The following is a 27,343-nucleotide window of genomic DNA, read 5'->3' on the forward strand; positions in this document are numbered from 1 at the left end:
GCCCTTCTCGTAGTTTCCCTCAGTCAAGGATAACCATTCTCCTGGCTTCTGACAGCAGAGTTTTTCCTGTTCTTGAACTTTCTGTAAGCAGACTTACATAGTTCTGTTCTTATTTGCATTTGGCGTGTTATTTGTTCAGTGCTTGTGTTTGTGAGATACAACAGCTTTATTGTTTGTGGTTGTAAATCATTCATTCTCCTTGCTGTATTGTAGGGGTTGACAAATATTTTCTGTAAAGGGTCAGATAGTAAATACTTTGTGGGTCCTACGACCTCTGTTGCAACTGTTGAGTTCTGCCCTTGTAGCATCGAACAGCTACTGATAATATGTAGATAAATGATTGTGGCTGTGTTTCAATAAAACTTTATTTACAATGGCAGGCAGTGGGCCGGAGTTGGTTCATGGGCTGTGGTTTCCTCCATGGATTGGGTCCAACCCCCGCTGTACAGTATTCCCTTGTAACCCAAGATTTTTAGGAACCATCTGAACACATGTTGCTACCCCCAGCCAGATTTTCTACCATGTTAGCAGGGAATTAGGTTAGTTTGCCTTTTTCCTAGACTTAGGAGCTCACAACTGAGTCTTTTGGGGAGAAAGATGTAGATTGGCTCTAAGGTCAAGTTATTGGGAAAACCTTTTAGACTCTAAACTTCCTGAACATCTGAACGTTGACGTCTGTGTCTTATCTGTTTTTTTTTTTTCTCACCCCAGCCATACTGAAAGTGGTGTCATCTGTCCTGCAACTTGGAAATATTGTCTTCAAGAAGGAAAGAAACACAGACCAGGCATCCATGCCGGATAACACAGGTGCTTGTTGCCTTTTAATAACTGACAATGTCTGTGATGGGAAGGAGGGCCAAAGGAAGTCTTTGGTTGTTTTTTGGATGAGGTATTAACAAGTGCTAAACTAAGTTATTTTTTTCTTTAAAGATTTTATGTATTTATTCATGAGAGACACAGAAAGAGAGGCAGAGACACAGGCAGAGGGAAAAGCAGGCTCCATGCAGGGAGCCTGATGTGGGACTCAATCCCAGGACCCTGGGATAATGTCTGGAGCCGAAGGCACATGCTCAACCATTGAGCCACCCAGACACCTCCAAACTAAGCTATTTTCACTGACTTTTATCTTTTTTAGACTTTTTACTGCTGAAGACCCTACAGTGGGAAGTTCTTGAATCAAAGCATGGTGGGAGGTGGAAACTAATGGTTTTAGACCAGACAGGATCCTTAGGGAGCATCAATTCTAAGCCAGCTTCCATTATTTGTTTTCTTAAACAAATCTTTTGAGCATGTATAATAGGCCAGGCTCTGGGATTCATCAAGAAACTAAATAGGAACAGCCCCATTCCTCGTGGCTCATACAGTCTTGCTGGGGAGACAGACCTCAAGTTTCTCCGCAATTAGAGTTGCCAGATAAAATAGAAGATGCCCAGGAATACCTGAATTTCAGATAAACAATAAATATTTATATATAATTGGGAATATATATTTGGGGATAATATATTTATATTATATTAATAATATATTTGGGAATATATTTATATTATCTGGATGTCATTATAAAAGGACATATTTTATAATATGTTGTAGGTTCTATGCAATATTTGGGACATAACTATAATTTGTCAATGTTGATTGTTTACCTGAAATTCAAGTTTAGTTAAGCATCCTGTGTTGTTATTTTTTTCTAAATTTGACAGCCTTACCTGCAAATAAGCGGTGTTTCATGTTATGGAAAGATTGCTTGGGTACCCCATGCTTGTGAGTGGCTGAGCCAAAAGATAATTTAAGTCCCCAGCTTGTCCACCTGTTGTCTCTACAGGCCGGTGCAGGCCGGGTATTGTATGGCTTTTGCAAGCTCCCTAGAGCTTACTCTCCATTGGACCTGTCAGGTGTTCCTCCTCCTTGCAAAGGGACGGGGGGAAAAAAATCCTAAAACCACACCATGTATCATTCACCACACATGCACAAACCATCAAGCAAGATTAGCCCTTGAGTGAAGGAAGCAGTCCTTATTTTTAATTTATTTTCTTTTAAAGAAAAGTTTTAAAATGCAGAAATACACTAATATAACAAGAGTCCACCATCCAGAATGGACATTTGTGAGCATGTTCTAATACTACTTAGTCTTTAAAATAAAACAGAGTAGCCAACAGTGACATTCCCTCATTCTCCTAGTAGGGTCCCATTCTCCTTGTGTCTCCAAGCGACCACAACATAATTGTCCCCTTACAATTGCGTTTTTATACTTTCCCATACATATATTTAAACAATAGATAGTGTTGCTTAGTGAGTGTGATTTTAATCTACATGAGTGATGTCACACTGGAGACATCCTTCTGCAACTTTTCTCTGTACTCACCATTATCTGGATCAGGGTTTCTTGACAGTAGCGCCCCCTAGTGTGACAACCAAAAATGTCTCCCATCCTTGCCATAAGTCCTGTGAGGGCAAAATCATCCCCAGTTAAGAGCTATTTATTGGTCTAGAGAGAAAGAGAAAACTGAAGTCATTCCTTTAACTGCTGTTTGGTACTCACCTTGTGAAAATACCATGATATATTTATTTGCTTCCATATTAATAGACATTTAAGTCATTTCCAATATTTTTCCGCCACAAATGATGCAGCACCTATCTTGGCACAGTAGGACACATCTTTATTGGTAGTTGACCATATGTTAGGCGCTTTACATGCCTTACCTAGTTTAATCGAGTTGACAAGCCCACACGGTACCAAATGGCCCACTCTTTTTACAAGCCGAAAAAAGCAAGGCTCTAGGAAGTTAAATATGTGATTTAATAAATATGTGATTTTTCCAAAATCACATAATTAGGAAATGGGAAAGGGGCAAGAATTTGAACCTAGAATTGTCTGACCCTAAGGCCCCATGTGGAGCATACCTCCATCCCACCTCTTTGCAAAGCACTGGGGATGGGGTCACCAGTGACAGCAGTTTTCGGGACTCTCTAATGCTATGTTCACTACCATCATGCTCCATTTCTCAAAAAAAAAGCCCAATGTATACACAGATCACAAATATCCCATGGGATGTGCCTGCCTTCCTAAGCCTTCTCTTTTGTGATACACTTCATGTGCTTTTTTCCTCTATCCAGCTGCTCAGAAAGTTTGCCACCTCATGGGAATTAATGTGACAGATTTCACCAGGTCCATCCTGACCCCACGTATCAAAGTTGGGCGGGATGTAGTACAGAAAGCTCAGACAAAAGAACAGGTAATGATGCACTTACTGTTTATTTTTGCATGTGAAGTAATTTCTACACTTGCCATTTATTTCTGCAGAATCTTCCATACATACATACATACATCCGTTCATCCATCCATACATCCATCCATCCTTCCATTCATCCATTTACCCATCCATGCATCTATCTTTTCATCCATCAATCCATCCACCCATCCATGCATTCATCTATCCATCCATCCACTTATCCATCATCCATCCTTTTATCCATCCATTCATCCATCCATGCATCTATTCACCCATTCATCCATCCATCTCTTCATCCATCTGTTCACCCATCCATGCACTCCTCTATCCATCCGTTTATCCATCTATTCATCCATCCATCCATCTACTCATCCATGCACCCATATATCCATCCACCTTTTTATCCATCTGTCCATTTCTTTATCCCTCATCCATCCAATACTAGAATATTCAAAATCCCATATCAGGTTTTGAAGATCCAGTACTGAACAAGAGCAGCACAGTACCTCACTCACAATCTCATCTTGATCTCTTAGTTGTACACATGAGGTCAGACCTAAAAGATATATTTTTTTAAATGACTGTGTACCCTTTCTGGAAACAGAACTGACCACTTCTAAATGGTCCCAGGGATGGAACAGGCTCTATGCTGTTCCGGGTCCCTCCATCCCTCTGATAGGATCCATTTAGTTATCTACACAGTCATTCCTTAGGTCTGACCACTCTATTCCTTACTGCCACTTTTCTGCTGGTTGTAGAGATGGCATAATTTCCATTTTTTGTTTATTTTTTAAGGACTGGTTATGGGTAGGAGGGGTATAAAAATCTGAGCTGCTGGCCGGGCTCATATGAAAATGCGGCACTGGGGATGACCATGTTCCCTCACTTCTCCCTACAGGCAGACTTTGCCATAGAGGCTCTGGCCAAGGCTACTTATGAACGCCTTTTCCGCTGGATACTCAGCCGTGTGAACAAAGCCCTAGACAAGACCCACCGGCAAGGGGCTTCGTTCCTGGGAATCCTAGACATTGCTGGATTTGAGATCTTTGAGGTACAGCTTGGTGGGATCATGACAGCCATGGTCTTGGCTCTTTGGGATGAAGCTTCCCTTTGGAGAAGTCATTATTTCAGAGAAAGGCAGGCAGATGACCACTTAGAGTGGGAGGCTGTCTAGCTAAGGTTACACCCTTGAGAGTGTAAGAGATGTATTGTTTGGTGAAACTGAGAAAGCCAGAGCTACAGCTGGGCCCAGCACGCAAGACCTGATCTCTTTCATCTCTCTCTCTCTTTCCCACCCTCTATGTTGGTTCCATTCTCAAGCCAGTTTTCCCCTCATGGTGGCAGGATGGCTGCCACAGCTCTAAACTACCTCTCAGCAACCCTGGAAGTTCCAACCAGTTCCAACTGTTCCCAACAGTTCCAACCAAAATCTTGCACTTGAGTCTCATTGACTCTTACCTGAGTTGGGCCAAGCCCTGATTTCAGGGTCTTGCCATACTTCATGTAGTGTGAATCCTGGATCCTACTTCCACAGATTGGAGGGACATTCTCAGTGGAAGGGAAGGTCTTGAGATTGACAGATTTTCTAAAACACAGCACCTACTAGAGAATGACTCCCTCTCTGAGTTTCCATGTCCACATCTATACAGTGGTGGTATTGAAGTAGCCTACACAGTTGTTCTACCCATAAGTCACTGTACAGGTGAAGGAGATAACCGTCCTTAAAACAACCTGGGGGTGGGGGGCTGTGACAATCGCCAGCCCCATGAACTCTAGGCAGCCTTTGCCGGGGCGAAGCCCTCTCTGGGCTCTGGGATGGCAGACGGGCTCTTGCAGAAAGGGTGCCAGCCACGGCGCTGTCTCAGGGGAGAGCTTCCCTGGGCCCTGTGTCCTCTGACCAGGATGCTCACTGGGCCTTCCCCGTGTCACACACCCAGGTGAACTCGTTTGAGCAGCTGTGCATCAACTACACCAACGAGAAGCTGCAGCAGCTCTTCAACCACACCATGTTCATCCTGGAGCAAGAGGAGTATCAGCGTGAGGGCATCGAGTGGAACTTCATCGACTTCGGGCTTGACCTGCAGCCCTGCATCGAGCTCATTGAGCGGCCGGTGAGGGCCCACATCACACTCGCATGCGTGTGTGGCCTCGTTCGGCTGGCACGTGGGCCCTGCCCTCGCCCCGCGTGTGCACGGCTTCCCCCACCACCGAGTCCTTGTGAACTCGATCACACTTTCCCTTAGCCCACATTTCACTATCAAAGGTATTTTCTTTTTTTTTATTTCTCCCTCCTTCCCTCCCTCCCCTCCTTTCCCCTCCCTTCTCCCCCTTCCCCCCATTCATTCATTCTCAAAGGCAAGGGCCTTTGTTTTGTTCACTGATGTATCCCTAATTCCTAGAAGCACGTCCATAGTAGGTGCACAATCAATAATTGTTGAATGACTGTGTACTGAGCGGGGTGCCTCTTTAGGGACTAGGGAGGTAACCAGGAACCAGATGGACTTAGTCCCTGCCCTCTTGAAGGAGTAGATGATGAAACCAGACAAACAAATCAATTAAACCTCTGATAAGGCCTATGTGGAGAATGATTTAGGGAGGCCTGCTTTGGACAGAGCAGTGGAAAAATACTTCTCGGGGTGCCTAGCTAGCTTAGTCAGAGGAGCATGTGACTTTTGATCTCAGGGTGGTGAGTTCAAGCCCCATGTGGGGTGTAGAGTTTACATTAAAGAGAGAGAGAGAAAGAGAAAGAAAAAAGGAAAGAAAGAATGAAAGAAAGAAGGAAGGAAGGAAGGAAGGAAGGAAGGAAGGAAGGAAGGAAGAAAGAAAGAAAGAAAGAAAGAAAGAAAAGAAAGAAAGAAAGAAAGAAAAGGAAAGAAAGAAAAAAACTTCTCTGATCGGAGTCTAAAAAGTGAAGACCCTTCCAGCAGAGTGAATGACGTGTGTAAACTATGGCCATATTCTTGGCACCTTGGTTTAGCCTGTCTAGGCCACAGAAAAGAGCTTATTCAAAGTAACCCTGAGGTGGGATCCCTGGGTGGCGCAGTGGTTTAGCGACTGCCTTTGGCCCAGGGCGCGATCCTGGAGACCCGGGATCGAATCCCACATCAGGCTCCCGGTGCATGGAGCCTGCTTCTCCCTCTGCCTGTGTCTCTGCCTCTCTCTCTTTCTCTCTGTGTGTGACTATCATAAATAAAAAAATAAAAATAAAAAAAAGCCCCAATGCTCTTTAAAAAAAAAAAAAAAAAAAGTAACCCTGAGGTGAATATTTATGTGAAGGAACAAATTCACGAGTGAAATCTTTGTTCAGTGTGTGCTGTCCACCAGGGGGCAGAAGCAAGCATGTTCTTTTGGTGCCTGCCCTTCCATCCCCAGTGGAGGTCCACTGGACACAGGGTAATTTGAGGTTAGATTTGTAGGAGTGGAAGACATAAATCCATCTTTATACATAGGTAGAAAAGGTGATAGAGCCAGGGGGAGGCTGCCTATGGTGTGTTTCGGTGGCCAGCTCTCTCTGGCAAGCCCGAGGCTTGGGCACCCTAACTGTGATCCTGCCTTCCTTGTTTCCCACAGAACAACCCTCCAGGTGTGCTGGCCCTGCTGGACGAGGAGTGCTGGTTCCCCAAAGCCACAGACAAGTCCTTCGTGGAGAAGCTGTGCACAGAGCAGGGCAACCATCCCAAGTTTCAGAAGCCCAAGCAGCTCAAGGACAAAACGGAGTTCTCCATCATCCACTATGCTGGGAAGGTACCAGCCCCGGGTGCCAGGGCTCTCTCTGTCTCCAGGAACCAGGCAAGGCACTCAGAGTAGGAGTGGTTTGGGAACGGAAGAGTCCAAAGGCATCCGTGTAAAGCAAATCCAGCAAGTCCTGTGATATATGATCCATCTGAGTATCTATAAGGAAGATGTATATATATACTCTAACCTCTATAGCATTTCCCAAATGCTTCTAGAGCATTTCCTCTATAGCATTGGCCAATTTCCAGGGTGGCCAGGAAGTTCTTTCTCGTATAGACTCTGAATCCTTCCTGCTACTATTTAAACCCAACAGGAAGGGCCAACTGGGATGGGATGACCGATAAACACACTCTGGAGTCCAACAAAAATCTTCCTGACCACAGTCTTGAGCTTGCCACTGCCAGCCTGTACTCTCCAGGCAAATATGGAATGATTGTCTTCTTCCTTCTCCTTGTCCTCTTCCTCCTCCTTCTCCTCCTCCCCCTTCTTCTTCTTGATAATGATGATCATAATGTGATGGCTGTAAATATATAGGAGCTTCCTCGATGGCTCCTGAGGGTCCTGGGTAATGTAGAAAAGACACAGCTTAGCCTGGCTGGCAGGATCCGACTACTTTATTATCTCTCCAGTGCCTCTACTGCCTCGTGCGAACAGGCAATGCCCTGCCTGTACCAGGGGGATGGCAAACCACGGCCCCGTGTGCCTCATCTGACCCACGGCCTGCTTTTGTAAATAAGGTTCTATGGGCGCACAGCCTCGTGCATTTGTTTACATAATGTCTTTGCTTGTGACACTACATGAGAGAGATGTTGTGCCCTGCAAAGCTGAAAATATTTACTATCTGGGCTTTTTACCATAAAAGTTTGCCAACTCCTACCCTATACTCAAGGGAGTGTACATTCCCTTAAGCACACGGAATAACTCTTTTTCTCTTTTCTGCCTTCCCAAGTGTTTTTTTTTTTTTCTGCGATCAGGCCTGGCTACCATGGTAACAACCCATATCCCATAATAACCCTCCAGAGCTATTTTACAGGTTCCTTCCATTTCAGAGCCACAGTAATAAAATATAAGGTTTGTCCATGTTCAAGTCCGGAATCGAAAAAGGTTTACTTGGGATCCCTGGGTGGCACAGCGGTTTGGCGCCTGCCTTTGGCCCAGGGTGTGATCCTGGAGACCTGGGATCGAATCCCATGTCGGGCTCCCGGTGCATGCGGCCTGCTTCTCCCTCTGCCTGTGTCTCTGCCTCTCTCTCTGCCTCTCTCTCTCTCTCTCTCTCTCTGTGTGTGTGTGTGTGTGTGTGACTGTCATAAATAAATTTAAAAATTTTTTTTTAATTTAAAAAACAAAGAAAAAGGTTTACTGGTCCTTTTTTCTGTATATCCATATATCAGGATCTCCAAGGCGCAAAAATTACATTCTCATCAGAGATGAGAAAGGAAGTTCCTCAAACATAATGTAATTGTTGCCGAGGCTTCTCTGTGTGGGAGGGGATCCCTGGGTGTGGAGGGAGGGTTCTTGCCATCAGCAAAGCTCTCCATCCGTCGGAACTCACAGCCATCCTACTGGGCTATGCAGAGTGGAGGCTGTCAGAAGCTTACCAAGAGAAGTGAGAGTAGATAGAGTCAGTGAGGGGTGCTGTTAGCTGATGCCTCACCGTGCCTCTACTGGTCTCTGCATGGGTGTTCGTGGCTTCCCATTGTGATGGCTGCTGATGCCATTTCCTCTCTGACCTTGGAAGATTGGGAGGGAACCAGGAGGCCTTGGGTCCTGGCCTTAGTGTGTAATGGAGGCAGAAGCACCTGACCAGTGGGGTGATCCTTGGCAGGTGGACTACAATGCCAGCGCCTGGCTGACCAAGAACATGGACCCGCTGAATGACAACGTGACTTCCCTCCTCAACGCCTCCTCAGACAAGTTTGTGGCCGACCTGTGGAAGGACGGTAAGGCCCTCCTGGCTGGAACCGGAGGATTGGACACAAGGTCCTCCACCTCCTCCCAGCTGCCTGGGTTCCCACACCTGCTGCTATGAGGGGTGGGCCTATATGGGGGTGGGGGAGAGGGCCGCGTGTGCAGGTGCTAGTGATGACTTGCTGGCACATTTAGCCACTTCCTGAGTGGTAACCCCTGACCCCTCAGTCCCACACCTGGATCCCAGAGAGAAAGTCCTAAATTAGGGCACAGGTGGTAACAGAGAAAACAGTGCATGAGGCATGGTGACTTCCTATCTGGAGTCAGAAAGATTTCACTTAATCATAACTCTGCCACATGCTAGCTGTGTCATCTTGGACAAGTCTCTTGATGTCATTAAACTTGAGTGCCCTCCTTAGTAAAACCAGAAGGTAATAATGGTCCCCAACCCTCCTAGGATTACTGTGAGGGTAGAATTAGACCAAGAGCTCAAGCTTGAGCATGCATCTGGATCTTCTGGGGGACTTGTCAAATCTCAGAAAATTGGGCTGTATCCCCGGAGGTTCTGATTTGGCAGGTCTGGGTGGGGCCTGAGATTCCGCATTTTTAACAAGTTCCTAGGTGCTGCTGAGGCTGCCCTGGGGACCATGCTTTGGTTCCCTCTGAGGAGAGATAATCCATGTGAAGTGCTTAGCACTTGCCAGTCCCATAGTAAAGGCTCAGTGCGTGCCTGCTGCCATGACGACTACTACAGGTGGTGGGGTTTTCTGCTCTTATTTCTGGACCTCAGGGCCTGCAACAGATTTCTATCCTTGCACAGAGCCTGTGGGCCTTGGGCTTAAAGGTCTGGCCACCCTTGTTTTAAGCACAGTAGAAGATGCTGTAGGAAGGGTTCTGTTGTGTAGACATTTACTAAGTGCTCACCATGTGCCAGGCCCTGGGGTAATGGGGTCATGGCATCTCACCCTGGGATTCTTGACCGTTTTGGCAAGGCCCTTCCCTCCAGGAGCCCAGAGCCTTGCGGGAGACAGATATAAGCAAAGATATTATTACATGGACCCTAACTGAGTACAAGGAGGAGAAACAGAGCATCCTAATGCCAGTGGAATTGAACTGAACCCCCATCATCCTACTGCATACAACCATCATCTGTAGACTATTTCATCCAACAATGATGGAATGCACATTCCTCTCAAGCTCACGTGGAACTTCACCAGTTAGACCACATTCTAGGGCATAAAACACACCTTAATGAATCTAAAAGAATAAGCATACATTGTCTGTTCTTGGAGCTCCATGGAATTAAACTAGAAATCAATAAGAGAAAGATAGTTGGAAAATCCCCAAATAGTGGAACTTAAACAACATACTTCTAAATAGCACGTGGGCCCAAGAAACTTCTTCCTCGGCCCTTGGCCCATGTGTTGTTTCGAAGTGTTTTGGTATGTAATTTAATTTTCTCAAGTGAAATTTTAAAATATTTTGAACTAAGTAAAAATGAAAACACAACTTACCAAAGTCTGTGGGGTGCAGCAAAAGCAGTGCCTTGAGGGAAATTCATAGCAATGCCAATGGTTTCAGCTTGGCATCTGCAGTGCCCACTGGAAGGGTAAGAGTCTCTCATTCTCTTTTGAAAGAAAAAGAACCACTGTGGTTGTAATACCACCACCAATAACACCACCACCTGTTCTTTGTTGAGTCACCTAGTAATGTGCCAGATTCCTACTTGGGAGGGTTTGCTATACCTTCTGCCCAGAAAATTATTTCCCTGAATATCTACTTAATGACTCACTCAACTTATTGGGGAGATCACCCCCATTACTTCTCTCTCCCCCTTTACCCTGCTTTATCTTTCTAACCACATCTTACCACTTGGAATATTATATACTTACATATGTAATCATTGTCAGTCCCTTCCCATTAGAGTATCCATAGGATATGAGCTGGGGTGTGTGTGTGTGTGGTGTGTGTGTGTGGAGACACAGGGTCTCTATTTTGTTCGTGTCTGTATCCATAGAGCTTGGTACATAGTAGGTTCTCCGTAAATATTTGTCGGTAGATGAAGGACTAAAGGCAGGCAGGAGGGGTGTGCCTTATTTCCTTATGCCTGCCTGATGAAATAGATGCTGTTGTTACCCCCTTTTTGTAGAAGGAGAAGCTGAGTGCCACAACATGGCACCAGGCCAAGGCAGTGGCAAGAGCAGGATTTATTCCCAGGCTTATGTGACAACATCAAAGAGAATTTGTTCTTTGTGTCACTCAGGGGCTTTCAGGATTTTCCAAATAGATAATACATGGAAAGTAATCCTTTGCATACCTCCCCTTACCTATTGCTAGTAGAAAGGTGTTGGTCAGCACAGTAAAGAATGGGGGGTGGTGCCCACCAAAAGGGAGCAGAGGACTTGGGGTCTCCACCCTCTGGGCTTGGTCCTCTGGTCTATGGTGGGGGTGGAGGGCCCCTGGGATGGCCAGAGGCTGACAGACACCAACATTAATGTGCCCCACAGTGGACCGCATTGTGGGCCTGGACCAGATGGCCAAGATGACAGAGAGCTCACTGCCCAGTGCCTCCAAGACCAAGAAGGGCATGTTCCGCACCGTGGGGCAGCTGTACAAAGAGCAGCTGGGGAAGCTGATGACCACGCTACGCAATACCACACCCAACTTTGTGCGCTGCATCATCCCCAACCACGAGAAGAGAGTGAGGCCGCCTGCCTGGTTCCTTGGGTGGTCAAAATATCCTCCCTGGGATATTGTCAGGGGGCTTTGGGAAAGGGAAAGGCAGACCAGAGTAGAGGGGCAGGAAGACAGCCTGACTCCATACCCCAACGGCTCCATCTAACACGGGTAGAAGGTTGTCTGAATTGGGTACCTATTCTCCATCCTGGAGGCAAAAGGAAGCAAGGGGACAGAAGTGACCTTCAGCCCTGGAGTTTCCAGGGCATCAAATCACTCATTCATTCATGATTCCAGTCAATATTTACTGAGCTGCACCTGTGCCAGGTATGGAGGACACAGTGCTGGATAAATTGTAGTCTTTGCCTACAGGTTTCTTTTTTTTTTTTAAGATTTTATTTATTTATTCATGAGAGACAGAGAGAGAGAGAGAGAGAGAGAGAGAGAGAGAGGCAGAGACACAGGCAGAGGGAGAAGCAGGCTCCATGCAGGGAGCCCGATGCGGGACTCGATCCCGGGTCTCCAGGATCACGCCCTGGGCCGAAGGCAGTGCTAAACCGCTGAGCCACTCGGGCTGCCCTGCCTGCAGGTTTCTTATGGTGATCTAGTGCAGGGTGCTCACAGCTGGGGCAGTCGTGCCCCCCCCGCCCAGGGACATCTGGCCATATCTGAACACTTTGTTGGCAGTCATAACTGGGAGGGAGCTCCCAGTCCAATATGCAGAAGCCAATATGCAACTGGGAGTTCCCGTCCAATATGCAGAAGCCAGAGATGCTACTAAATGCCCTATGGCACACAGGGCAGCCCTCAGAGTGGGAAAAGCAGTGACTAATCCAGCCCAAGACGTCAGTAGTGCTGATGTTATAGGAGACACAGTGGGAGAGAGACACACACACAAGCTGATACGCACAATGTGGTAAATTATGAGAACACTGTGAAGCTGGGGCTCCCATTGCAGCTTCAGGGCTCAGAGAAAGCTGCCTTGGGAATGAGGAGGCATCAGCTTGATGATGTGGAAGGCAAAGTGGGGAAAGCATCCTAGGCAATGGGAGCAGTAGAAACTAAGATTGAGCTGAGGAATGAAAAGTCGAGGCAGTGAAACCCTTAGGTCATTTCATGTTGACGTGTAATGGTGTGCGGCAGGGATTGGAGGAAAGATGGGGTTGGATCACTTGGCAGGAGTGAGGTTATGGCATTGCTTGTGGGTTGACCAGAGGATGCCATTGGGGGCTTTTATAGCAGAGGTATGTCATGATCAGACTGATGTTATAGAAATAGAATGAGAGGGGCACCTGGGTGGCTCAGTGGTTGAGCATCTGCCTTAGGCTCAGGGCATGATCTCGGGGTCCTGGAATCAAGTCCCGCATCAGGCTCCCCGCAGGGAGCCTGCTTCTCCCTCTGCCTGTGTCTCTGCCTCTCTCACTGTACCTTTCATGAATAAATAAATAAATAAATAAATTTTTAAAAAAGAATGAGAGGTTGCAGGAGGAGGCAAGACAAGGGTGGGAAGCACGTAGGGGTTGGTGACGGTGTGTGGATGGCAGTGGAGAGCAGTGGGTCCATTGGGAGCTATCTGGGAGGGAGCTGCTGTAGAGCCAGTGAGGGAGAGGAAGTGAGGGAAGGAGAGGTGACAGGGAGGAAGACCCAGTTTCTAGCCAGGTGCTGCTGGTGCCACCAAGTACAAGAGAGGTGGTACCTGAATCCTCAGCTGAGACCTCACCCGGTGCCTCTGTCAACCGGGGTGGCCTGACAAGGTGGGTCACCCAGCCCTGAGGTTCAGGGCTTGCTGCTCTGTGAGTCCCGGTTGCACTGGTCCACGGGCCTCTCTGTCCTTGTAGTCGGGCAAGCTGGACGCCTTCCTGGTGCTGGAGCAGCTGCGGTGCAACGGGGTGTTGGAAGGCATTCGCATCTGCCGCCAGGGCTTCCCCAACAGGATCGTCTTCCAAGAGTTCCGCCAACGGTGAGCCCGCTGGGGCCAGGCATTGGGGGGGACGCGTGGGGTGCAGGTGGTAAGCCAGCTCAGGTGGAGGGATGGAAGGACGCTGGAGAGGTGTTTGATCGGTGCCATCTGCTCTGTGTCTCCAGCTACGAGATCCTGGCTGCCAACGCCATTCCCAAGGGCTTCATGGACGGGAAGCAGGCCTGCATTCTCATGGTGAGCCCTGCCCCGGCCCCTCCCCAGGGCTCCGACTGCAAACCCTCCTGCAAACCTTCTGGTCCCGGGGTGCATGGCCAGGAGCTTGCTGGGGCAGGACCTTCCTTAACCACACCTAATGCACACATGTCGCAGCTGAGAACAAGAATGCCTGTCCCCCTCCCTTCTGCAGATCAAAGCCCTAGAACTTGACCCCAACTTGTACAGAATCGGACAGAGCAAAATCTTCTTCCGAACGGGGGTCCTGGCCCACCTGGAAGAGGAACGGGACTTGAAGATCACAGATGTCATCATGGCTTTCCAGGCCATGTGTCGTGGCTACCTGGCCAGAAAGTAAGGACCCGGGTGCCGTGGCCTCCCTGCAAACAGCCCAGAAAAACACACTCCTTGGTGGGTGGGGGTGGGGGGCTCTCTGGGCTCATGTTCGGGTTCCCTGCTTCTAAGAGACCAGAGGCTTCAGGAAGCATCCTGATTGACCAGCAGCTCCTTCTTGCAGAGGCAGAAATGCTACCACTTTAGGGATGCGTGCTAGGTATAAGGGCAGGCCCGGAAGGGGGTGAGACCCTGGGCATCGCCCTGGCTCCCCGACTTCCTTGCTGGTGAGCCTTGGGCAAGTTTGGCTTTCTCTCCAAGGCTCCTATTCCTCCCCTGGAGGATGCAAATACTCATCCCTACCCCCATGGGTTTCTTCGTGAGGAGTCGGCAAAGTGCTGCACAAAGAGGGCCAAGACAGGGCCTGGTTATCTTTTCACCAGTGAGAGAATATGATGAAGAATCAGAGGAAAGAGGATTTGGCCGTGTGCATATCCCCGTGTCCACAAGGGACTCATAAGGCTGGGTCTTGGAAGACCGGATGCCCCTTCTGTTTTGTGAGGCCTGGGGTCTGCAGGCGGGATGGGGTTCCTGGAGGGAAGTCACACCCCAAAGAAGACTGCAGGGGCTGGCCGAGCAGCTCTCCGTCCAGGCGTGTGTTGCCGTGAGGTCGGGACCACGCTCGCAGCTGCAGAGCCCTGATCATGATAAGCCCATTCATTGCCGAGTGGGTCAAGACGGTCAAGGCCAGAAATGGGGAGCTCGGAGTCCAGGGACAGACCTAAGTGGTTAAATTTCATAGCAAAGTTCCCCGATGCACCCTCCCGCCGCCACTACCTGGAGCAGCCTCATTCCTCAAGTTCACCCTCGTTCCAAGGTGGCAGCCGAGGGGAGGAAGGAGGACCCGGCTCCCTCTGCAGTGGTTTTGCCAACCCGACGGCCCTTAAACACAACGGGCGTTGGTTCCAAGGCAGATCCGAGATTTCTAAAATACACTCGAGTGAAGAGTAGGTTTGTCAGACGCTCAGCTGTGGGGAAGTCAAGGCACGGCTGGGGATGTGGAGGTTCCCCCTGGGAATGGCGTAGCCTAGATGGATTTCCTGGGTGGTGCTGGGACCACGGCTCTGAGTCTGGGGCTTTTTGTGAGCTGGGGTTTTCTTTGAACCCCGAGAAAGGCTGTGGCCTCCGGATTATTGAAGTTGGTCTGTGCCCAGACCACGTGCAGGTGCTGATGCTCAGAGCCTCCTGGCGGAGGGATCTGAGCTGGAGAGGATGCAGGGGATGTCCCCACGTGAGTTACAAAATCACATACTGTGGACAGGTGTGTCTTGCTTTCAGGATGCCGTGGATGACCCGGGGAGACAGGTATTGGGTCCCCTGGGCTTCTCACGCCGCCCCCCCACCTCCTCCCCAGGGCCTTTGCCAAGCGGCAGCAACAGCTGACGGCCATGAAGGTGATCCAGAGGAACTGCGCAGCCTACCTCAAGCTGCGGAACTGGCAGTGGTGGAGGCTGTTCACCAAAGTGAGTGTTCGGGGCCCCACGGCCCTTGGGCCCCTCAACCCGAGCCTGGTGCTGCAGATGCTCCAGATGTGGGGCTGCATCTGGTTGACAGCCTGTGTGCACTCGAGGGCTCCGACTCGACTGGAGCTGGCACCAGTTCTCCGGGCCTGAGAAGGGCCCCCTCCTTGTTCGGCACATGGGTTAGAAATGACAGAGACTCGGATGCAGGGCATCTCCACCACCTTGGGGATCCCTCGTGTTGCTCATTTATGGCCACACTCACATCCCCGCTGTAGCCCCGGCACTGCTCCTCTGTTCTCCATTTCTGAGATTTTGCCATTTCGAGAACATTATAGAAGTGGAGTCGTGCAGTATGTCATCCTGGCGACTGGCTCTTTTTACAAAGCACCCTTCTCTGGAGATCCTTCTAGATTGGTGGGTGTATCCACCGTTTGTTCTCTGGGTGCAGCTTGTCCTTGCAGGGCCACTGGCTGTCACAGACACAGCTTCCTCTTTTGTGCCTTTGGGTGTGAAAATTGGCACAAACCTTTTTCATCAAGCAAATATTTATCCGGTGCCTGCTGTGTGCCAGGCACATGCCAGGTGCTGGGGATACAGTGATGAACAGCCATCATGGGCTCTGGTTTATGAATATTCTAGACATGCTGGGGAGCAGACACTGAGCAAATAAACACAGAAACAAATACCTAACAGTAAAGTAGGGTAAGTGCATAGAAGGAGCCGGAGTCTACACAACAGAGGCTTCTCTGGTGCCTGGTGAGGGCTGGAACGCAGGAGTTAGAAGTCAGCCCGAGGGATCCCTGGGTGGCGCAGCGGTTTGGCGCCTGCCTTTGGCCCAAGGCGCGATCCTGGGGACCCGGGATCGAGTCCCACGTCGGGCTCCCGGTGCACGGAGCCTGCTTCTCCCTCTGCCTGTGTCTCTGCCTCTCTCTCTCTCTCTGTAACTATCATAAATTAAAAAAAAAAAAAAAAAAGGAGTCAGCCCGATCAAGAACAGGGAGGGGGGGCACCTGGCTGGCTCAGTGGCTGAGCATCTGCTTTTGGCTGAGGGCGTGATCCTGGAGTCCCGGGATCGAGTCCTGAGTTGGGCTGTCTGCAGGGAGCCTGCTTCTCCCTCCTCCTGTGTCTCTGCTTCTCTCTCTGTGTCTCTTGTGAATAAATAAATAAAATCTTAAGAAAAAAAAAAACAGGGAGGGGAAGCTGCTTTGGCAGGTTTCATCTTCATTGACCCAACTTTTGAAAAACTGTCCTAAGAAAGCCATCTGCTATAATGGAAATCAGGAATTGAGGGCATTTATCATGGTCTTATTTTTTTTATAAATTTATTTTTTATTAGTGTTCAATTTGCCGACATATAGAATAACACCTAGTGCTCATTCCGTCAAGTGCCCACCTCAGTGCCCGTCACCCAGTCACCCCCACTCCCCACCCACCTCCCCTTCCACCTCCCCTAGTTCGTTCCCCAGAGTTAGGAGTCTTTCATGTTCTGTCTCCCTTTCTGATATTTACCACTTACTTTTTCTCCTTTATCATGGTCTTATTAGCAGTAGCAAAACATCAGTGCCCAAGGCCCAACAGACTCATCCATCCATGGGAGACTTTTAAGCTCTTAAAAATGATGGCTATCGAAAAGCCCTCAGAAGAGTAGGTTTTGTTTTGTGTTGCTTGTTTGTTTTATTCATGAGACACACAGAGAGAGAGGCAGAGACACAGGCAGAGGGAGAAGCAGGCTCCCTGCAGGGAGCCCGATGCGGGACTCGATCCCGGGGCTCCAGGATCCCGCCCTGAGCCAAAGGCTCAACCACTGAGCCTCCCAGGCGACCCAGAAGAGTAGGTTTAGAAGGAACATACCTCCACATCATAAAGGCCTGCTATGAAAAACACACAGCTGACATCATCCTTATCGGGAGAAACCTATGAGCTTTCCCCTTAAGCCGGGAGCAAGGCGGGGAGGGAGGCCCTCTCTCACCGCTTCCAGTCCGCGGAAATGGCAGCTATCCAAAAACAAAGTTGTGAAGCTGACAGGGCAGCATGGGGCAGTAGTTATCTTGTGGTTTTAACTAATGGGAGCGACATATTAAATTGGACAGCGTGATCTCGGCCGTATTTCTTAAGCATGTAGGAGAAAAGACTGGCGGGAAATGCCAACGATGCGTGTAATGACCTTGATGGGGGGTGTAGAACGTGATAGATTTTTCTCTCCCTTTTCTCCTTGGAACACGCCAGTTCGTCAGCATAATTTCTCTCTCTGGGTAAAGGACAAAGTGGGAGAAGGAGAGACTTTTTTCCTTTACACTGTGCACCTTTTTTTCGGTTCTGATTTACGGTTTCTCAACCTCAGCACTCCTGGTATTTTGGGATGGATAATCCCTGGTTGTGGGGGCTGTCCCATGCATTCTAGAGCATGCAGCGGCATCCCTGGCCTGGGCCCACTAGGTGTTGGTGGCATCCCCCTGCCCCTGTTGGGACAGCCCAAACCGTCCCCAGAAATTCCCAAGTGTCCCTTTGGTGTGGGATGGCCCCTAGTTGGGAACCACGGATCTAAGCTGCTAGGAGAGCTTATCTCTTCCTTGTGCCACAAAAGCAAGTGACGGCTGACCATGTGTACACAGGTGAAGCCCCTGCTGCAGGTGACACGGCAGGAGGAGGAGATGCAGGCCAAGGAGGATGAGCTGCAAAAGACCAAGGAGCGGCAACAGAAGGCAGAGAACGAGCTCAAGGAGCTGGAGCAGAAGCACACACAGGTAGCAGGCCGGAGCCTGGCGGGGGCCATGCGCGGGGGAGTGGGGGAGCACACGTGTCCCCACTGGGCTCACGGGCCACCTCCCTGCTCCCCACGTGCAGCTGGCTGAGGAGAAGAACCTGCTCCAGGAGCAGCTGCAGGCAGAGACGGAGCTGTACGCTGAGGCCGAGGAGATGCGGGTCCGCCTGGCGGCTAAGAAGCAGGAACTGGAGGAGATCCTGCACGAGATGGAGGCCCGCCTGGAGGAGGAGGAAGACCGAGGCCAGCAGCTGCAGGCCGAGAAGAAGAAGATGGCCCAGCAGATGCTGGTAAGGCCCTGCAGGGGCTGCCCTCGCTGTGCGCCGTGTCACTGGACCCCCACTGCAGGCCTAGAGGTGCGCGTGGTCCTGTATGCCCCCCCTCCGGGGGGTGCAGTTTGGAGAGGACCAGCACAGCTTTGAACGCGGGTCCCCTGGGCGGCTCCCTTCTCCTGCCCTCCGTGTGCAAACACCTTTTATCCCCCTAGCAGCCCTGGCTAAGGGGCAGTGGCATTAGTTGGCTGTCCTCACAGGACCAAAAGGGCCCCAGAACTTAGCAGCTCGGAATAACAAAGCATGACGTCACACGGTCAGGAACCTCAGAGCAGTTCGGCCACTGGGAGGTTCTGGCCTGGAGTCTGTCATGGGGATGCAGTCGGGGTGCGACCCCAGGGCTGAAGGACCTGTGTCTGTGTGGCCTGCTCCCATGGCTGCAGTCAAGATGCCGCAGTTTCTCCCTGGGGCGGGGCTGGGCGGCTTCTCCTTAGAGCTACACGGTGGCTGGTTGGCTTCCCCCAGGGGGGGGCGAATCACAAGAGGTAACAGGAAAGGAGGCCACAATGCCTCTCATAGCCTCATCTCGGAGGTTACACTCCATCGCTTCCTCCCGATCTTATTAGAAGCATGTCCTGGGTGCAGCCCGCACTGATGGGGAGAGGAATTAGCCTCTGCTTCTCGAAGGGAGGGGTACCAGAGAATTCACGGACACATTTTGAAGCCACCACGGAATTGACTCTCCCCATTTGATGGATGGAGAGACTGAGGCTCTATGAGGCCAGTGGTTTCCCAAACCCTTTATTTCTAGTGCACAGGGGCCCTGAGGCCCGGCCTCTGCACGGGTCGGTCCCCAAGCTCCAAGGGAGGAACCCCGTTGGGAGTGAGGCTTGTGATTCTTTTCTCTCCCCCCAAAGGACCTAGAAGAACAGCTAGAGGAGGAGGAAGCCGCAAGGCAGAAGCTACAGCTCGAGAAAGTCACGGCTGAGGCCAAGATCAAGAAACTGGAGGATGATATTCTGGTCATGGATGACCAGAACAATAAGCTGTCAAAAGTGAGTGGGGCTGTGTCTGGGTTAACATGGCAGGACCACGGGGTTAAGGGCTCCAGCCCAAACTGGGCAAGTCCTTGCGACACCCGGGGTGAGTAGGTCACCCTGGGCGGTAGCCACCAGGCAGCCCCACTGGGTTCAGGCTCCCTGTAGTTCTCTGAGCTACAGGTCAGCCAGGCACCTTCTGTGAGCCAGGCCCTGTTTGGGGTGCAAGGCCTGTGTGGTGAAGGTGGGCCCTGCCCTGGTGGGGCTCATACTCTAGGGAAGCAGGATAGATAATCCTACACCTACCCATTAATGACCATCACAATCAGGGTCCTGAAGATTGCATTCACCATACTATAAAAATAGATCATTAGGGGATGGAAGCGAGGTATTCAGGGAAGGCTTCCTGGAGGAGGTGACAATGATGAGGAAACCTGAAGAATGAAGAGTAGTTGGAAAGGGGGTGAAGAAGCAGCCCAGCAGATGGTCCTCTCTGTGCAAAGGCCCTGAGGCAGGGAAGAGCTAGCATGTGGCAGAGAGAGATGAGGGCACGGTTGCCTGGAACATGAAGTATGAGGGGCAGAGGTCACATGAGATGGGACATAGTTGGGTTTTTTTTTTAAGACTTTATTTATTTATTCATGAGAGACACACAAAGAGAGGCAGAGACACAGGCAGAGGGAGAAGCAGCCTCCACGCAGGGAGCCCCATGCGGGACTCAATCCCGGGACTCCAGGATCATGCCCTGGGCCAAAGGCAGATGCTCAACCACTGAGCCGCCCAGGCGTCCCACATAGTTGGGTTTTAAGGAATAACCATCAAGGAACTCCTCTTTATCCTTTTGAAACTAGAGGTTGTATTTGGTGTTCATGCAGGTTTTTCTTTCCAACTGTTTTTCTAGAAATGACTAAAAAATGCAATGTAGATCCCAGAGAAGAGGAAAAAGGAAAAAAAAATCACTGATGTTTCTTTTTCTTTCCCCTAAAAGGAGCGAAAACTCCTCGAAGAGAGGATTAGTGACTTAACAACGAATCTTGCAGAGGAGGAAGAAAAGGCCAAGAATCTTACCAAGCTAAAAAATAAGCATGAATCTATGATTTCAGAACTGGAAGGTAAGCTGGCTACCCTGAGGAGGGTGTTAGATGGGTGTTTTAAAATGAGAGAGCAAATCTGAGCCTCTCCAGGCTCCTGCAGCCAACACACCTGTCATAACGGACGTGCTTTTCATCGGCACTGGCTTTCTCCCACCAGATAGTGGTCTGGAAAAAAAAAAAAAGATAGTGGTCTGGGCTGCAACTGTTGCCTGTAGGGCTGTGTGTGTATGTGTGTGTGTTCACGTTTGTGTGTTTGTGTTCATGCGTGTTCATTCATGTATGTGTTATGTGTGTTCATGTGTGTTCATGCATGTATGTGTTATTGTGTGTTCCTGTCCATGCGTGTTCACGCATGTGTGTTTTGTGCGTGTGTGTTTGTGCACGTATGTGCTATTGTGCTTGTGTTCATGAGTGTGTTTGAGTATGTGTGTTCATGTGTGTTTGTGTCCATGTGTGTTCATGTGTGTATGTGTTTGTGTTCGTGCGTGTATTGTTATTGTGTTTGTGTTCATGCGTGTATGTTATTGTGTGTGTTCATGTGTTCATGTTTGTGTGTGTTCATGTGCATTCACGCATGCATGTTACTGTGTGTTCATGTGTGTTCGTGCATGTATGTGTTTGTATTCACGTATGTGTTTGTGTTCATATGTGTTTGCACATGTATGTGTTCATGTGTGTGTTCATGCATGTGTGTGTTTGTGCATGTGTTCATGAGTGTGTGTGTTCATGAGCGTGTGTGTATGTGAATTGCCGGAGCAGGAAGGCTTGTCCTCCGGGCGCCTTTCTGGTGGTCTCCACCTGCTGAGGGGCCCTGGCTTCGTCGCAGTGCGGCTGAAGAAGGAGGAGAAGAGCCGGCAGGAGCTGGAGAAGCTGAAGCGGAAGCTGGAAGGGGAGGCGAGTGACTTCCACGAGCAGATAGCTGACCTGCAGGCCCAGATCGCAGAGCTCAAGATGCAGCTGGCCAAGAAGGAGGAGGAGCTGCAGGCGGCCCTGGGCAGGTAGCCCGGCTGAACACGCTGTGTGTGTTCGTGTGTCCCGTGGGCTCCCGCCGGACCAGAGCGGGCCCCACCTTGCTCCTCCTCCTCCTCCTCCTCCTCCTCCAGGCAGGCCTCCGTCCTGCTGGGTGCCTCCCCTGTCTTGCTTGCGCCTCCAGAGCCATGCCAGTGACTTTCTTCTCTTCCCCGCAAGCTCAGCTTCTCTCTGCGTCTCCCCTCCACCTCCTCCATGCCTGCCTCTCCATGTCCAGGCCTTCCCTCGTCTACACTTGTGCACAGAGTCCGTTCCACTGGCCTCTCAAGCACCACCTGCCTGAGGCCGGGACGACCCTCCTGCCCCTCCTTCGGAGGGTCTTTTTTGTGAATGCCAGTCTCCCCTTTACTCTGCTGCTGGCTCTCCACCCATCCCCGGGCTGCAGCGGCCCTCACACCCCACGGGCCCTTCGAAACCTGTCCCCTGCACCACCCCATTTGCCTTTCCCCCAGCTCCCGGCTGGGTTCACGCTAATGGGCTCGCACTGAGAATCCAGCAGCTACGGTGGTGACTTTCCTGTTCACTGTGTGCCAGGCTCTTCCCAGGCAGTGTCTTCACACGCACCTGGCTAGGTACACTCCTGTGATCTCCATGTCACTGGTCAGGAAGTGGTGTGTGGGGCGAGGTGAGGGAACATGTGACCATCACACCGTGTTTCGGAGGCAGAGCTGGGGTCTCAGCCCCAGAACTTTCTGACCAATCCCCCTGCCAGCTCCTCCTCCAGTATGTGCTACAGGACGGCGCTAGGGTGACGGGCCAGAGCCATCACCTGGGTTGTGAACCCGCATGGAAGACCTTGCTGGTCTGTGCAGGGAAGGCCAGCTTCCCGCCTGCACAGCCTAACCCTAACCTGACCATTTAGGGTTCTCTCTTAGTTCTCCTCATTCCCAAACTCAGTACAACCTGGGTGCTCACCTCCCCCTGTCCTGAGGAATCTTGCCTCTGGGCCCTCTTTCATGCTGTTCCCTTTCCATCCATCACAGCAAAGCAAGAGGCCAGCTCCACCGTGCGTCAGGAGGGAGCTGTTTCCATGAGATTCCTAATGCACGCCAGGCCATTCAGACAATGCTTCTCATCCCCCACCTTGACCCCACAGTCACCGCGTCCCCCACACTGGGGGCCCGGTTTTAATCTCTCTCCAAGCAACGCCTGGCCAAGTGCTTTGCATGGAACCTGGAGCAGGCTCCATGCCACTGTTTGAGCAAAAGAAAGAAAGGAAAACAAGTAGCTGCTGAGGAGAAACAACTGTCCAGTGTTCACAAAGTCTCTATTAAGCTCCTGGTGTGAACTGGGCACCTGGCTCGTCTGGGATCATGCTTTGCATTCACACACATACACACACACACACACACACACACACACACACACACACCTCACAACCTATTTTTTGACATCACACAGGTCCCAATCTGCAAGCAGTCCTGGCCTAGCAAGAAGCGGTCCACTGTGTCTCGGGGACGTGGGTGGGACTTGTTTTGATGTCTGTGGAACATGAGTAACTGGTCCCAGGAAGCAATTTTTGGCCACGTTGTGAGGTCTCGGGGGGTCTTCACTCTGGTGATCTGTCCCCGGCAGGCTTGATGATGAAATTGCTCAGAAGAACAATGCTCTGAAGAAGATCCGGGAGCTGGAGGGTCACATCTCAGACCTCCAGGAGGACCTGGACTCAGAACGGGCCGCGAGAAACAAGGCCGAAAAGCAGAAGCGGGACCTGGGGGAGGAGCTGGAAGCGCTGAAGACGGAGCTGGAGGACACGCTGGACAGCACAGGCCACCCAGCAGGAGCTCAGGTGGGAGGCCGGCCCGCGGAGCCCAGCGGCTCCCCCTGCCCCACCGCACGATGGGGTGGCCGGTGGAGAAGGGGCAACCCCCAGGCACATCCTGAACCCCTGGCTTGCTCAGGCCCTACAGTTACCCTCTTTAAGAGAGGCACAGTCCTGTCTCATCTTATTTTGCATCACGGTAGTAGGACCATTTCAAAGCTATAGAAACGTAGACACCAAAAGCATCATCCTTAGTCCCAACATGGCTGATGTTTTGGGGTATTCCTTCCTATCCTTGTCGTGTGTGTGTCTATGTGCGTAAATAATTCTCCAGGTTCCAGTCTCCAAGAGTGTGTGTGGGAGTTTTGTGATAAATGTTGTAAAAAAACATTGGTTGGATCCAACATTTGTTGGATTGTTGGAGGCTAACAGACACGAGCAGCAACAACAAAAAAGCACCCCAACGCAAACACACAACCCGTCCCCCAACAAAAACTGGTCACCTGCTAGATAATGCATGCTGACCTTAGTGAAAGTAGGTTGCTGATTCACTCAACGCATATGCAAATGTATTTTTTAATACTTTATTTATTCATGAGAGATACACAGAGAAAGGCAGAGACACAGGCAGAGGGAGAAGCAGGCTCCATGCAGGGAGCCCGATGTGGGACTCGATCCCAGGACCCTGGGATCATGCTCTGAGCCGAAGGCAGGTGCTCAACCACTGAGCCCCCCAGGTGTCCCTATACAAATGCATTTTGAGTGCATCTGGCATCAGGTGCAATGCTAATGCTGAGACTGATTACCTACACTTTGGGTTTTGTGTCACATCCCTTACCTGCGCTTAGAAGCCAGCACGATATTCTGCTCCCTTCCCACCTGGCCCATGATCCAGGAAAGCCCAGTGCAGTGTTTAAACACCTGACCATGTGGGTTCAGATTCTGGCTCTGTCACGTGGTGGTTGTACCAACATGGGCAGACTGCCTACCCTTTCTTAGCCTTAGATTTCTCATCTGTAAAATTGGAAAAATTAACATATGTGCCTCTGAGGGTTACCCTGAAGGTTATATGAGGTGATGTACATGAAGAACTTAGGTCAGAGCCTGGCACATAGTAGGTGCTCAATAAATAAGAGCTAATACTACTTTTTTGTTTTTTTTGTTTTGTTTTTTTTTTTGCTGGTCTTAAGAGTTTCTGGGCGGTCACATGCTCCTCATTTTGCAGCTGAGGAGATGCCAGGTCCAGAGAGGTCAGGTGACTCAGCCGAGGTCACCCAGCCAGGGAGGGCTGGTGGTGGATGGAGACTTCAGCTCTGGGTCCTGGGAGAGCTCTTGTTCCTCTGCACAGCGCTGTCTGAGGGGAGCCCCATTCTCCCCTCAATGGCCATCCACTGTGTTCTTTCTGTCCAGGGCCAAGAGGGAGCAGGAGGTGACGGTGCTAAAGAAGGCCTTGGATGAGGAGACCCGGTCCCATGAGGCCCAGGTCCAGGAAATGAGGCAGAAGCACACACAGGCAGTGGAGGAACTCACCGAGCAGCTGGAGCAGTTCAAGAGGGTACGTCATCATCTTTTTGGGGACCACACGCAAAACAGCGACGTGCACGCAGCTTCAAATAGCTACATATCAGGGTCTGTGTGACCCAGACAGATAAACAGCGGGGCGCCTGGGTGGCTCAGTGGGTTAAGCGTCTACCTCCAGCTCAGGTCATGATCCTGGGGTCCTGGGATCGAGTCCCGCATCGGGCTCCCTGCTCAGTGGGGAGTCTGCTTCTCCCTCTCCCTCTGCCCCTCCTCCCTGCTCATGTTCTCTCTTGCAGGCTCTCTCTCTCTAACGTAAATACATTTTTAAAAAAGATTTTATTTGTTCATAAGAGACACACAGAGAGGCAGAGGGAGAAGCAGGCTCCATGTGGGGTGAACTTCCTAGCTTGCGACGTCCGGGTTGTATCCCTAAAGATCTGAATCACCTCCATCACCCTCGGTGCTATGGCTTCCCACATCCCTGCACTTTCTAGATATTCCCCCCGAAGCTAGACTAAATGGGGGTAGCACTACCTAAAAATTGTTGGAGTTTGCATTTGTTTCTGTCACTGGCCAAGGTGAATATTCTTTCAGGAGGTGATGTAGTGAGCACCTTCAGGTGAGCTGGTTTATGGCTACTTCTATGAGAATCTGAAAATTTCCTGCACATTAAAATAATGGCAGCCATCCCTTCTGTAGCCCCGACTGTGTGCCAGATACTGTCTCATTGCTTTACAAACACTAATTCATTTCATTTCCCCTGTGGCCTTGCTAACATGCATATCTCCAGGCCCCGTCTTCCAGCCTCATACAAGCAGTCTTAGGACTGCTCTTGGAAGAGTGCAGTGCCGAGAGAGCCCCCCTCACCCTCCTGATGAATAAAAGGACACTTCTTTGTGTCCTCTTGTCAAATGGGATCTGAATACTAGCCTTTGACATTTTGCTAATACTTTATGTATTCCGGACGAATAAGATTTTGCTAATTGTACCTACAAAGTGCATTTCCCCCTCCAGTACTTTGTTGAATGAAAGTGGTGAGAGTGGACAACCTTGTCTTGTTCCTGCCTTTCGGGGAGGTCTTTCCTGTTTTTTCCCCACTGAGTATGATGCTCCTCTTGTTTTTTAAAAGTCAGAATTATTGACGTATATGCATTTTTACCTGTATACCTCACCAGTTTTAACTGTATAGTTTAATTTTGATAGATCTATGCTTTTTTGTATAACCATCACCTGTCATGATCTAGAACATGAAATTTAAAAAAATAGCTGGAGTTCAGATTTCTATGTAACATTTCTTTATTAAAATGTTGGCAACCAAGAATAGGTCAAACAGGATGTGACAGCAGGTTGGATGTAGCTCGTGGAACGCTGGTTTGTCACCTTGAGCTTGAGAAAAACAGAATACAGAAAGTCTTGTGGTGGCTGTGTGTCCGCCGCGTTGCCATGTTCCTCCCCTGCGGGGACAAGTCTGAGTCCCTGGAACCTACCTGATGGAGGGGTTGGGGGAAACAGTAGCAAGTGGTGTGCCAGGTAATGTGGGCTCCCATCTCAAAATGCTTTCCTGGTCAGAGCTGTGATGCTTTCCTTCCCCTCTGTTTGTCTGCCCAGGCCAAGGCCAACCTGGACAAGAATAAGCAGACACTGGAGAAGGAGAACGCAGACCTGGCCGGTGAGCTGCGGGTCCTGAACCAGGCAAAGCAGGAGGTGGAACACAAGAAGAAGAAGCTGGAGGTGCAGCTGCAGGAGCTGCAGTCCAAGTGTAGCGATGGGGAGCGGGCCCGGGCCTGAGCTCAACGACAAGGTCCACAAGCTGCAGGTGAGGCGGCAACGCAGCGAGCATCCCCCCTGGTCCCAGCTCTGTGGGGGCCGAAGCTCTTCCCAGCTAACTGAAGTCTCTCTTGCTGAAAAGCAAGTTGGTGGTCCTCTTGTTGCATGCTCCAGTGTGCAGAGACCTTCATCTGCTCATTCAACAAGTATCAGAGTATCTGCTGCAGGCCAAGCTAAGATATAACAGCAAGAAAGACACAGGCCCTGCCCCTGCCCCGACAGAACTCTGACCTGAGGGAGGGAAAGGCATTTATAATCCCATGAATGAATGTAAAATGATGTAGTAAGGGTAGGTAACAAGCGGCCTGGTCTGCGGGAGGAGGAGGAGTTGGGAAAGGCTTCACTGAGAAGGAGGTACAGTCTGAGATAAGTAGAAGTCTAGCAGGGAGAGGGAACAGCATGTGCAAGGGCCCAGGGGTAAGTGGGAAATTAGGAGAGATCACAGAAGTAGAGCTAGAATGCTGAGCTGCAGGGGAAACATGGTATAAAGTGGGACTAGAG

The 27,343-nt window shown here is 50.2% G+C and overlaps 1 protein-coding gene across 1 annotated transcript in view; it reads left to right on the plus strand.

The window, feature by feature from the left end:
- The window catches only part of MYH11 (myosin heavy chain 11), a 114,469-nt gene that overhangs the window by 71,788 nt on the left and 15,338 nt on the right, over positions 1-27,343 (plus strand). The window contains 21 exon segments of the mRNA XM_041749957.1: positions 712-807; positions 3,115-3,233; positions 4,129-4,281; positions 5,168-5,341; positions 6,801-6,974; positions 8,791-8,905; positions 11,381-11,574; positions 13,388-13,509; positions 13,635-13,704; positions 13,877-14,037; positions 15,431-15,539; positions 18,152-18,283; positions 18,384-18,590; positions 19,490-19,627; positions 20,598-20,721; positions 21,530-21,701; positions 23,308-23,500; positions 23,502-23,521; positions 24,905-25,049; positions 26,624-26,800; positions 26,802-26,831. Of these exon segments, the coding sequence (XP_041605891.1) occupies positions 712-807; positions 3,115-3,233; positions 4,129-4,281; positions 5,168-5,341; positions 6,801-6,974; positions 8,791-8,905; positions 11,381-11,574; positions 13,388-13,509; positions 13,635-13,704; positions 13,877-14,037; positions 15,431-15,539; positions 18,152-18,283; positions 18,384-18,590; positions 19,490-19,627; positions 20,598-20,721; positions 21,530-21,701; positions 23,308-23,500; positions 23,502-23,521; positions 24,905-25,049; positions 26,624-26,800; positions 26,802-26,831 (2,825 nt within the window).

This window comes from Vulpes lagopus, chromosome 3, assembly GCF_018345385.1.
Source record: "Vulpes lagopus strain Blue_001 chromosome 3, ASM1834538v1, whole genome shotgun sequence".
In the NCBI taxonomy this organism is placed as follows: domain Eukaryota; kingdom Metazoa; phylum Chordata; class Mammalia; order Carnivora; family Canidae; genus Vulpes; species Vulpes lagopus.